Source organism: Carcharodon carcharias (assembly GCF_017639515.1).
Source record: "Carcharodon carcharias isolate sCarCar2 chromosome 19 unlocalized genomic scaffold, sCarCar2.pri SUPER_19_unloc_2, whole genome shotgun sequence".
Classification (NCBI taxonomy): domain Eukaryota; kingdom Metazoa; phylum Chordata; class Chondrichthyes; order Lamniformes; family Lamnidae; genus Carcharodon; species Carcharodon carcharias.
In genome coordinates, this window is record NW_024470566.1 from 454,135 (window position 1) to 466,990 (window position 12,856).

Here is a 12,856-nt window from a genome sequence, read left to right on the forward strand (position 1 = left end):
TGATCATAGCAAATCTATATAGTTTAGTGTTTAGTTTATAGAGTCTATATAGTGTAGTGTTTATAAAGCCTATATAGTGCCGTGCTTATAGCTTATAGAGTTTATTTAGTACAGTGTTTATAGTTTACAGAGTCTATATAGCATAGTGTATATAGTCAATATGATCTACATTGTGTAGTGATTATAATGAATCTATATAGCGTTTATAGTTTATAGAGTCTATATAGTTTAGTGTGTATAGTTTATGGAGCCTATATAGTATAGTGTCTCTAGTTTATGGAGTCTATATATTGCAGTATTTATAAGATATAGAGTCTAAATAGTGTACTGTTTATGGTTTATAAAGTCCATATGATGGAATGTATATAGTTTATAGAGTCAGCATAGTTTAGGTTTTATAGTTTATAGAGTCTATATACTATAGTATTTATGGTTTATAGATTCTATATAGTGTAGTGTTTATGGTTTATAAAGTCCATATAGTGTCGTGCTAATTGGTTACAGAGTATTTATAGTATAGTGTATAGATTATATATAATGTAGCATTTGTGATATATAGTTTTTATAGTATAGTGTTTATAACTTATGGAGACTATGTAGTCTAGTGTTTATAGAGTCTATATAATGTAGTGCTTATAATTTATAAAGTCAATATAGTGTAGTGTTTATAGTTTGTAGAGTCTATATAGTGTAGTGTATATAGTCAATATGATCTACATTGTGTAGTGATCATAGCAAATCTATATAGTCTAGTGTTTATAGAGTCTATACAGTGTAGTGTTTATAAAGCCTATATAGTGCCGTGCTTATAGCTTATAGAGTTTATTTAGTACAGTGTTTATAGTTTATAGAGTCTATATAGCATAGTGTATATAGTCAATATGGTCTACATTGTGTAGTGATTATAGTGAACCTATATATCTAGTATTTATATATAGTTTATAGAGTCTACATAATGTAGCATTTATAGTTTATAAAGTCCATATAATGTAATGTTTATAGTTGATGGAGTCTATATAGTCTAGTGTTTATGATATATAGAGTTTTTATAGTTTATAGATTCTATATAGTGCAATGTTTATAGTTTATAGAGTCTATATAATGTAGTGTTTAGAGTTTATAAAGCCCATATAGTGTAGTGCTTATTGGTTACAGAGTCTATGTAGTATAGTATTTATAGTGCATAGAGGCTATATAATGTAGTGTTTGTGATATATAGAGCTTTAATAGTAGTGTTTATAGTTTATAGAATCTCTATAGTGCAGTGTTTATAGGATATAAAGTCTATATAGTGTAGTGTTTATAGTTCATAGAGTCTATAGTTTTGCAGGGTCTATATAGTGTAAGGTTTACAGTTCATAGAGTCTATATGGTGTGGTGTTTATAGTTTACAGAGTCTATATAATTCTGTTTGTAGTTTATAAAGTCCATATAGTGCAGTGTTTATTGGTTACAGAGTCTCTATCACGTAGATTTAGTCTATATAAGGCAGGAAATCCCCCCACCACTCCCATGCTGTGTATGGAGGTGGAGCAGTTTGCTATTTTATGAACTGTGTATGCATCACATTGATGAGACAGAGGATTAAACATTGAACAAGGATTCTGTGAAATAATATCAGGATCTGATTTAATGGAAATACATTTTGCAGAAAGTGAATTATTTCAATCAATCGAAGATGTTTTGGGTGAATGTGAGGCAGCTCCAGTTGTCCCTGAATCAGACACAGAGAGAAGAATCCGTGTGCAGGTTTACAACAAATCCCCGGGCGTAGAGACCTCACTAGGAACCCTATAGAGTGAGACACATAAACTTAGTTCCACTTCAGTCAGAATGAAGGCACCTGATGCACGCCAGCTGTTCCAGCTTTCTGTGTGATATCAATAATTCAGAACCATTGATGCTGACAGTGCAACCACTGTGCAAATAAATTCTCCAAACTGTGCACAGCAAGATCCCAACAGGCAGGAAATCAGCCTAATAACAACCTCAAGTGTTGGGAGTAATATGGTTGGAAAGGAGAGCAGACAACAGTAGGGAGACAGTGGTGTAGTGGTCATGTCACTGGATGAGTATTCCAGAGCTCCAGACTGATGCAGAGGGATCACAGGTTCAAATCCCACAACAACAACCACTCAGTTCAAGGACAATTAGGGAGGGGCAACAAATATTGGTCTCATCAGTAATGCCAGCATCCAAATAAGGAGTAAAACAAAAAAATGTCAATTTGATCTTTCTGACAGTGTGGCACACCCTCAGTACTGACCCTCTGACAGTGTGGCACTCCCTCAGTACTGACCCTCTGACAGTGTGGCACTCCCTCAGTACTGACCCTCTGACAGTGTGGCACTCACTCAGTACTGATCCTCTGACAGTGTGGCACTCCCTCAGTACTGACCTCTGACAGTGTGGCACTCACTCAGTACTGACCCTCTGACAGTGTGGCACTCCCTCAGTACTGACCCTCTGACAGTGTGGCACTCCCTCAGTACTGACCCTCTGACAGTGTGGCACTCCCTCAGTACTGACCCTCTGACAGTGTGGCACTCACTCAGTACTGATCCTCTGACAGTGAGGCACTCCCTCAGTACTGACCCTCTGACAGTGTGGCACTCACTCAGTACTGATCCTCTAACAGTGCAGCACTCCCTCAGTACTGACCCTCTGACAGTGTGGCACTCACTCAGTACTGATCCTCTAACAGTGCAGCACTCCCTCAGTACTGACCCTCTGACAGTGCAGCACTCCCTCAGTGCTGACCCTACACAGGGTCTAATTTACACATTGAGTGATGGTGTTCAGTGCAGTTTTGGTTTCATTTCTCTCAGAGGGAACATTAACCACTTACTGATTTAGCACAGTGGAGGTCATAAGCCTTCACACTGTCAACCTTGACAGTTCCGTAGATGTTCACTGTGTCGATCTTCCAGTCAGACTCACTGTGGTCATAGATCAGCAGATGAGTACCATTCAGACAGGCCTAAAGGGAAGACACAGATCACCAACTTAACCCAGCAGCTTCTGCTCTATTCACAGTCCCGAGGGTTGCAGCGATACCCGAGGGATACAGTTATACCTGAGGGACACAGTCATACTCAAGGGACACAGTCATACCCGAGGGACGCAGTTATATCCGAGGGACACAGTTATAATTGAGGGACACAGTTATACCCAAGGGTCACAGTTATAATTGAGGGTCACAGTTATACCCAAGGGTCACAGTTATAATTGAGGGACAGAGTTATACCCGAGGGACACAGTTATACCCGAGCGATACATTTATACCTGAGGGACACAGTTATACCCGAGGGACACAGTTATAATTGAGGGTCACAGTTAGACCCAAGGGACACAGTTACACCTGAGGGACACAGTTATAATTGAGGGACACAGTTATACCCGAGGGACACAGTCATACCCGAGGGACACAGTCATACCCGAGGGAAACAGTCATACCCGAGGGACACTGCCCCTCGAGTATCAATGTGTCCCTTGAGTATCAATGTGTCCCTCGGGTATGACTGTTATACCCGAGGGACACAGTTATACCCGAGGGTCACAGTTATACCCGAGGGTCACAGTCATAGCCGAGGGACACGTTGATACTCGAGGGACACGTTTTTACCTGAGGGACTGGAGCAGGAGAGAGGGGGCAATGGATTTGCCCCCTCCCAGTTGATGGAATCTGTAAGTGCCGACACCGATTGAAGTGGGGAAGGTTTGGGGTTGGTGTGGAGTTTTGTTGTTGTGCTCTGACCGTCCATTGCTGTACAGGAGTTGGCGGGGGGCAGTGGGCGATGCCCCCTGTGAGGCTGCCCGGGGTGGTGCAGTGGGCAATGCCCCTTGTGAGGCTGCCCGGGGTGACCAGGCCTCTCTGGGGAAGGTTCCTCTGTCACCCCCCCTGCCTGGCAGAACCAACTGGGCCTTTCTTGGCCTCTTGCCTCTCTCAGTGGCCAGTAGCCTGTGTGGCACTCCTCCTACACTGGCACGCAACCAGGTCAGGGCAAAGGGTGTGGGCAATGTGACAACCCCCTCCACCCCCACACCCCCCCACCAACCCCAGCGCCACCCCCTCCCCTTTCTACTGACCTCCCCACAACACCTCACAGTCCGTCACCAGAGAGCTGGAGACATCGAACCCTCCCAGCTGAGCCCGGGGCGGGGAGAAAGATCAGAGACGGAGGGAAGGTGGAGAGAGGGAGAGAGGAGGGCACAAGCGGGCAGTGTTGCCGGAGGATAGGCAGCTTTACGGTGATTCCCAGCTCATGCTCACCCGGCTTTATGGTCAGGAATTGTGGCTGGAATTGGATCGGATGACCCAGTCCGAGACGGGGTAAGAGCGTCTCTGACATTCGCCAGCTCAGCACCAATCCCCCATCGCTCAGGGTATCGGACGGGCGGATGGGTCTAACGCAGGGACCTTACCTGATAGCAGTTCTTCCAGAAAAAGAAAGTGAGGTTGAACTTCTTCCCTCTCATGTTCAGGTCACAGCACTTGTCCTGCATTGGAGCCCAGTTCTTGTCCACCTGGCAGCTGTAAACCACCTTGTCTTTGCCTCCATCAAAGCAGGGAGCAAAGTGGAAGGGGATGGAGACAGGTTCTTCACCTTGCTGGAAGTTAATAACAAAACTACACAGACAAAAACACAGTGAACAAAGAGTTAGACTTCGTCCCGCTGCAGTGAGAAGAGTAAGAGGCAATTTGATTGAAACATATAAGATCCTGAGGGATCCTGACAGGGGGGATGTGGAGAGAATGTTTCCTCTTGCGGGAGAATCTAGAACTAGGGGGGTCACTATTTAAAAGTAATGGGTCGTCCATTTAAAACAGAGATGGGGAGAAATGTTTCACTCAGATGGTTGAGTCTTTGGATTCTCTTCCTCAACAGGCGGCGGAAGTAGAGTCTGTGAATATTTTTAAGGCCGAGCTGGGTAGATTCTTGATGAAGAATTGGGAGGGTGAAAGGTTATTGGGGGTGAGCAGGAATGTGGGGTTCAGGTTACAAACAGATCAGCCACAGAGTAGGCTCGAGGGGCCGAGTGGCCTCTTCTTATTTGTATGTTCACATGCAACTCAAAAATCGTCCAATGCAAGTGAGACGGGAGCAAGTCAGACAGGAAAGTCAAATGCGATTGAGGGGCTCAGTGTGTTAGGAAGCAGTTACACCCCCTCAGCACTGACCCTCTGACAGTGCAGCACTCCCTCAGTACTGACCCTCTGACAGTGCAGCACTCCCTCAGTACTGACCCTCTGACAGTGCAGCACTCCCTCCGAACTGACCCCCTGACATTGCAGCCCTTCCTCAGTACTGATCCTCTGACAGTGCAGCAATCCCTCAGTACTGACCCTCTAACAGTGCAGCACTCCCTCAGTACTGATCCTCTGACAGTGCAGCACTCCCTCAGTACTGACCCTCTGACAGTGCAGCACTCCCTCAGTACTGATCCTCTGACAGTGCAGCACTCCCTCAGTACTGACTCTCTGACAGTGCGGCACTCCCTCAGTACTGACCCTCTGACAGTGCAGCACTCCCTCAGTACTGAATCTCTGACAGTGTGGCACTCCCTCAGTACTGACCCTCTGACAGTGCAGCACTCCCACAGTACTGACCCTCCGACAGTGCAGCAATCCCTCAGTACTGACCCTCTGATAGTGCGGCATTCCCTCAGTACTGACCCTCTGACAGTGCAGCACTCCCTCAATACTGACCCTCTGACAGTGCAGCACTCCCTCAGTACTGACCCTCTGACAGTGCAGCACTCCCTCAGTACTGACCCTCTGACAGTGCGGCACTCCCTCAGTACTGACACTCTGACAGTGCAGCACTCCCTCAGTACTGACCCTCTGACAGTGCGGCACTCCCTCAGTACTGACCCTCTGACAATGCAGCACTCCCTCAGTACTGACCCTCTGACAGTGCAGCACTCCCTCAATACTGACCATCTGACCGTGTGGCACTCCCTCAGTACTGACCCTCTGACAGTGCAGCACTCCCTCAGCACTGACCCTCTTACAATGCCGCACTCCCTCAGTACTGACCCTCTGACAGTGCAGCACTCCCTCAGTACTGAACCTCTGACAGTGCAGCACTCCCTCAGTACTGAAACTCTGACAGTGTGGCACTCCCTCAGTACTGACCCTCTGACAGTGCAGCACTCCCTCAGTACTGACCCTCCGACAGTGCAGCAATCCCTCAGTACTGACCCTCTGATAGTGCGGCACTCCCTCAGTACTGACCCTCTGACAGTGCAGCACTCCCTCAGTACTGACCCTCTGATAGTGCAGCACTCCCTCAGTACTGACCCTCTGACAGTGCAGCACTCCCTCAGTACTGACCCTCTGACAGTGCAGCACTCCCTCAGTACTGACCCTCTGACAGTGCGGCACTCCCTCAGTACTGATCCTCTGACAGTGCAGCACTCCCTCAGTACTGACTCTCTGACAGTGCGGCACTCCCTCAGTACTGACCCTCTGACAGTGCAGCACTCCCTCAGTACTGAATCTCTGACAGTGTGGCACTCCCTCAGTACTGACCCTCTGACAGTGCAGCACTCCCTCAGTACTGACCCTCCGACAGTGCAGCAATCCCTCAGTACTGACCCTCTGATAGTGCGGCATTCCCTCAGTACTGACCCTCTGACAGTGCAGCACTCCCTCAATACTGACCCTCTGACAGTGCAGCACTCCCTCAGTACTGACCCTCTGACAGTGCAGCACTCCCTCAGTACTGACCCTCTGACAGTGCGGCACTCCCTCAGTACTGACCCTCTGACAGTGCAGCACTCCCTCAGTACTGACCCTCTGACAGTGCGGCACTCCCTCAGTACTGACCCTCTGATAGTGCGGCATTCCCTCAATACTGACCCTCTGACAGTGCAGCACTCCCTCAATACTGACCATCTGACGGTGCGGCACTCCCTCAGTACTGACCCTCTGACAGTGCAGCACTCCCTCAGTACTGACCCTCTGACAGTGCAGCACTCCCTCAGTACTGACCCTCTGACAGTGCAGCACTCCCTCAGTACTGAACCTCTGACAGTGCAGCACTCCCTCAGTACTGAATCTCTGACAGTGTGGCACTCCCTCAGTACTGACCCTCTGACAGTGCAGCACTCCCTCAGTACTGAATCTCTGATAGTGCGGCACTCCCTCAGTACTGACCCTCTGACAGTGCAGCACTCCCTCAGTACTGACCCTCTGATAGTGCAGCACTCCCTCAGTACTGACCCTCTGACAGTGCAGCACTCCCTCAGTACTGACCCTCTGATAGTGCAGCACTCCCTCAGTACTGACCCTCTGACAGTGCGGCACTCCCTCAGTACTGACCCTCTGATAGTGCGGCATTCCCTCAGTACTGACCCTCTGACAGTGCAGCACTCCCTCAATACTGACCATCTGACGGTGCGGCACTCCCTCAGTACTGAACCTCTGACAGTGCAGCACTCCCTCAATACTGAACCTCTGACAGTGCAGCACTCCCTCAATACTGAACCTCTGACAGTGTAGCACTCCCTCAGTTCTGATCCTGTGACAGTGCAGCATTCCCTCAGTACTGACCCTCTGACAGTGCAGCACTCCCTCAGTACTGAATCTCTGACAGTGTGGCACTCCCTCAGTACTGACCCTCTGACAGTGCAGCACTCCCTCAGTACTGACCCTCCGACAGTGCAGCACTCCCTCAGTACTGACCCTCTGAGAGTGCGGCAGTCCCTCAGTACTGACCCTCTGACTTTGCGGCACTCCCTCAATACTGACCCTCTGACAGTGCAGCACTCCCTCAGTACTGACCCTCTGACAGTGCAGCACTCCCTCAGTACTGACCCTCTGACAGTGCGGCACTCCCTCAGTACTGACCCTCTGACAGTGCAGCACTCCCTCAGTACTGACCCTCTGAGAGTGCGGCACTCCCTCAGTACTGACCCTCTGACTTTGCGGCATTCCCTCAATACTGACCCTCTGACAGTGCAGCACTCCCTCAATACTGACCATCTGACAGTGCGGCACTCCCTCAGTACTGACCCTCTGACAGTGCAGCACTCCCTCAGTACTGACCCTCTGACAGTGCAGCACTCCCTCAGTACTGACCCTCTGACAGTGCAGCACTCCCTCAGTACTGAACCTCTGACAGTGCAGCACTCCCTCAGTACTGAATCTCTGACAGTGTGGCACTCCCTCAGTACTGACCCTCTGACAGTGCAGCACTCCCTCAGTACTGACCCTCCGACAGTGCAGCAATCCCTCAGTACTGACCCTCTGATAGTGCGGCACTCCCTCAGTACTGACCCTCTGACAGTGCAGCACTCCCTCAGTACTGACCCTCTGATAGTGCAGCACTCCCTCAGTACTGACCCTCTGACAGTGCAGCACTCCCTCAGTACTGACCCTCTGATAGTGCAGCACTCCCTCAGTACTGACCCTCTGACAGTGCGGCACTCCCTCAGTACTGACCCTCTGATAGTGCGGCATTCCCTCAGTACTGACCCTCTGACAGTGCAGCACTCCCTCAATACTGACCATCTGACGGTGCGGCACTCCCTCAGTACTGACCCTCTGACAGTGCAGCACTCCCTCAATACTGAACCTCTGACAGTGCAGCACTCCCTCAGTACTGAATCTCTGACAGTGTGGCACTCCCTCAGTACTGACCCTCTGACAGTGCAGCACTCCCTCAGTACTGACCCTCTGACAGTGCAGCACTCCCTCAGTACTGAATCTCTGACAGTGTGGCACTCCCTCAGTACTGACCCTCTGACAGTGCAGCACTCCCTCAGTACTGACCCTCCGACAGTGCAGCAATCCCTCAGTACTGACCCTCTGATAGTGCGGCATTCCCTCAGTACTGACCCTCTGACAGTGCAGCACTCCCTCAATACTGACCCTCTGACAGTGCAGCACTCCCTCAGTACTGACCCTCTGACAGTGCAGCACTCCCTCAGTACTGACCCTCTGACAGTGCGGCACTCCCTCAGTACTGACCCTCTGACAGTGCAGCACTCCCTCAGTACTGACCCTCTGACAGTGCAGCACTCCCTCAGTACTGACCCTCTGACAGTGCAGCCCTCCCTCAGTACTGTCCCTCTGACAGGGCAGCACTCCCTCAGTACTGACCCTCTGACAGTGCAGCACTCCCTCAGTACTGACCCTCTGACAGTGCAGCACTCCCTCAGTACTGATCCTCTAACAGTGTAGCACTCCCTCAGTACTGACCCTCTGACAGTGCAGCACTCCCTCAGTACTGACCCTCTGACAGTGCAGCACTCCCTCAGTACTGACCCTCTGACAGTGCAGCACTCCCTCAGTACTGACCCTCTGACAGTGCAGCACTCCCTCAGTACTGACCCTCTGACAGTGTGGCACTCCCTCAGTGCAGGCTGACAGTGTGTTCTATGTTTGGCAGGATGTGGTTGGGTGCTGGGTGAACGGGGAACTAAATTTCATTGTAATTTATGGTGTCCCCGGCCGGGATTAAATACCGAACTAACTTTCCCCTCTGTTTTAGCACCTGCTTCCCTTGCGATATGCATTGCAATACTTCGAATGTTTACCCAATTCACGTTAAATACCATCGGGATTTTGGCCTCTATTTTACCTCCGTTATCTTGTGGTACAGTTAGTTTCAGGAATTTGTTAATACATAAACCAAATTCCTATCTGTGTCTCTACTTTTCTCAATATCCTCCCATTTATTGTGTAATCTCTTGTCATGTTTATACTCCCCTAAAGCTTTATCACACACTTCTCTAGATTGAAACCATCTGTCAATTTCCTCAATCGGAATCTGACTAATTCATCGATATCTGCCGACAGTCTCCAGCTACCTTCAGCACTGCCAACCACACAGATCATTTTTATATCATCTGCAAACTCCTAAACCACCGTCCCTAAATATGGACGCTGGTCCAGCCTCAGCTGGAGTATTGTTTCCAGGATCTGGAATGCACTGCCTGAGAGTGTGAAGGAGACAGGGTCAATCGAGTGGTTAGGATCTGGAATGCACTGTCTGAGAGTGTGGTGGAGACAGGGTCAATCGAGTGGTTAGGGTCGAGAATGCACTGTCTGAGAGTGTGGAGGAGACAGGGTCAATCGAGTGGTTAGGGTCTGGATTGCACTGTCTGAGAGTGTGGTGGAGACAGGGTCAATCGAGTGGTTAGGATCTGGAATGCACTCTTCATTTCTTAACCAGTTTTCCAGTCGTGACCTTGTCCAAAGCCTGATTAAAATCCACACGGATAATTGAATGATAAATTCTGGAGATGGGATGTAGTTTGAGGGAATAAGGTCACTGAGGATTTTCTCACACTTTGACAGATTGATGTGATTGAGTAAGGAGTGTGTGGAGTGGAGAGATGGTTGTGTTTGAGCTGGTCTGGGATCAGACCGGATACGATAGCTGTGGATCCTGGTCTGGAGTCACTTCAGTGCCATTTGCTCAAATACAGATCAGCGTGGGAAGATTACTGTCCCGTTTGGGAACAAGATGAGGGCGGGAATTTCCCAACTTTTGCTGGAGAGAGTCAAGGTTTAACTGCGAGTCCTGTTGATGGAGGAAGTTACCATTCGATCAGGGTGAAGTGATGTTAAGCAGGATAGGAGCCAGAATGACTGAAGGCAGGACAGAGGACTGGCTGGTGGGGCTGACAGGAGGATCTGCTCAGAAACTAAGAGAAGGACACAGGGGATATAACAAGGCAGCTTTGCTGCCAATTCATTTGGGAGAAATCTTACTGTTTAGAGTCTTCTGGGACCATCCCACAAACCACAAGCATCATCTCTTCCTTTAATACAGTCGGGAAGCGTTTGGTGAATGGGACTTTCTAAAGAAATCAAACCATTAATGTCAGTTATCTGGAGAATTAAAGCAACACAGAATACACATTGACACAAACACACTCTGACTCATGCACACACACACAGACTGACACAAAGACACACACACTGCCTGACATGCACACAGAGACTGGCACAAACACACACATACACACAGATACGCACACAGACAGGAACACACACACACTCACACGCACAGGCAAACTGACACAAACACACACACATACATACACACAGACTGACACAAACACACACACACACTGCCCGACATGCATACAGAGACTGGCACAAACACAAACACACACACATACACACAGACTCATGCACACACACACACACACACACACACACGCACACACTGACCCACACACAGGCACACTCACTGACACACACAAAAACAGTCTGGTACAAACACACACACACAGACTGACTGACATGAATACAGTTCTGTCGAAGGGTCATGAGGACTCGAAACGTCAACTCTTTTCTTCTCCGCCGATGCTGCCAGACCTGCTGAGTTTTTCCAGGTAATTCTGTTTTTGTTTTTGTTTTGACATGAATACACACTGGTTAACACACATACTGACACAGCCACACACACACACACACACACACACACACACACACACACATTGATGTTATACTTCATGTGACTGAGAAAGCAGTTATAGCTTGATGTTAAGGTTAATAAATCACTCAACCGCTTCAGCTGATAAAGAGTGTGAATGTGTCTTTAAATAACATTCACAGGTATATGTACATTACTTAAACTGGTAGAAGGCACAGAACTTACCACAGACCATTCCCACGCAGGTTGCAGTGCCATTACAGCAGTGGTTAGTGAGCAGAGCGGTGAGAAAGATACGGAGAATAAATAAAGAGTGATGCTGCTGTGGCTAATTATACTCCTTAGACTGATCCCTCCTCACTCCACACCCTCTACCCACCCCTTCTCCATCTATTCCCCGCCCCCCACCTCCTCCATAGGAATAAAGATCCAAACAGGAGTACACGCCCAACAACAGGACCCAGAGTGGGGTGAGGGTCTGGAATGCGCTGCCTGGGAGGGTGGTGGAGGCGGGTTGCCTCACATCCTTTAAAAAGTACCTGGATGAGCACTTGGCACATCATAACATTCAAGGCTATGGGCCAAGTGCTGGTAAATGGGATTAGGTAGGTAGGTCAGGTGTTTCTCACGTGTCGGTGCAGACTCGATGGGCCGAAGGGCCTCTTGTGCACTGTGAGATACTGTGATTCTGATCAGCAGGCTGAACTTGGATCAGGGAGCGATGATTGATTCACTGAGCAAGGAGGAAACAAACACACTCACTTTCCTTAAATAACTGTCACAAGGCTGAGCCCAGGCGAGATTCAACCCAGACCGAATGATAACCCTGCCGGAAATTTGCAAAAGTGAAATCAGTGCACAGTCTCTGCAGTAGAGGCGGTACACAGTCTCTGCAGTACAGGCGGTACACAGTCTCTGCAGTACAGGCGGTACACAGTCTCTGCAGTACTGCCGGTACACAGTCTCTGCAGTACTGCCGGTAGACAGTCTCTGCAGTACAGGCGGTACACAGTCTCTGCAATACAGCCAGTGCACAGTCTCTGCAGTACTGCCGGTACACAGTCTCTGAAATACAGCCGGTGCACAGTCTCTGCAGTACTGCCGGTACACAGTCTCTGCAGTACAGGCGGTGCACAGTCTCTGCAGTACAGGCGGTACACAGTCTCTGCAGTACAGGCGGTACACAGTCTCTGCAGTACTGCCGGTACACAGTCTCTGCAGTACAGCCGGTACACAGTCTCTGCAGTACAGCCGGTGCACAGTCTCTGCAGTACAGCTGGTATGCAGTCTCTGCGGTACAGCTGGTATGCAGTCTCTGCGGTACAGCCATTACACAGTCTCTGCAGTACAGCCGATGCACAGTCTCTGCAGTACAGCTGGTATGCAGTCTCTGCGGTACAGCCATTACACAGTCTCTGCAGTACAGCCGATGCACAGTCTCTGCAGTACAGCTGGTATGC

At 49.1% G+C, this 12,856-nt stretch overlaps 1 protein-coding gene across 1 annotated transcript; it reads right to left on the reverse strand.

Moving 5' to 3' along the window:
• Positions 1-1,612: 1,612 nt before the first annotated feature.
• LOC121273427 (galectin-8-like) lies at positions 1,613-11,742 on the reverse strand. The gene is made up of 5 exons (XM_041180607.1): positions 11,622-11,742; positions 10,727-10,815; positions 4,426-4,630; positions 2,849-2,980; positions 1,613-1,791 (listed from the first exon to the last, which is right to left on the reverse strand). Exons 1-5 carry the CDS (start codon positions 11,652-11,654, stop codon positions 1,783-1,785), a joined length of 468 nt encoding a protein of 155 aa, XP_041036541.1. The 5' UTR covers positions 11,655-11,742; the 3' UTR covers positions 1,613-1,782.
• Positions 11,743-12,856: the final 1,114 nt, after the last annotated feature.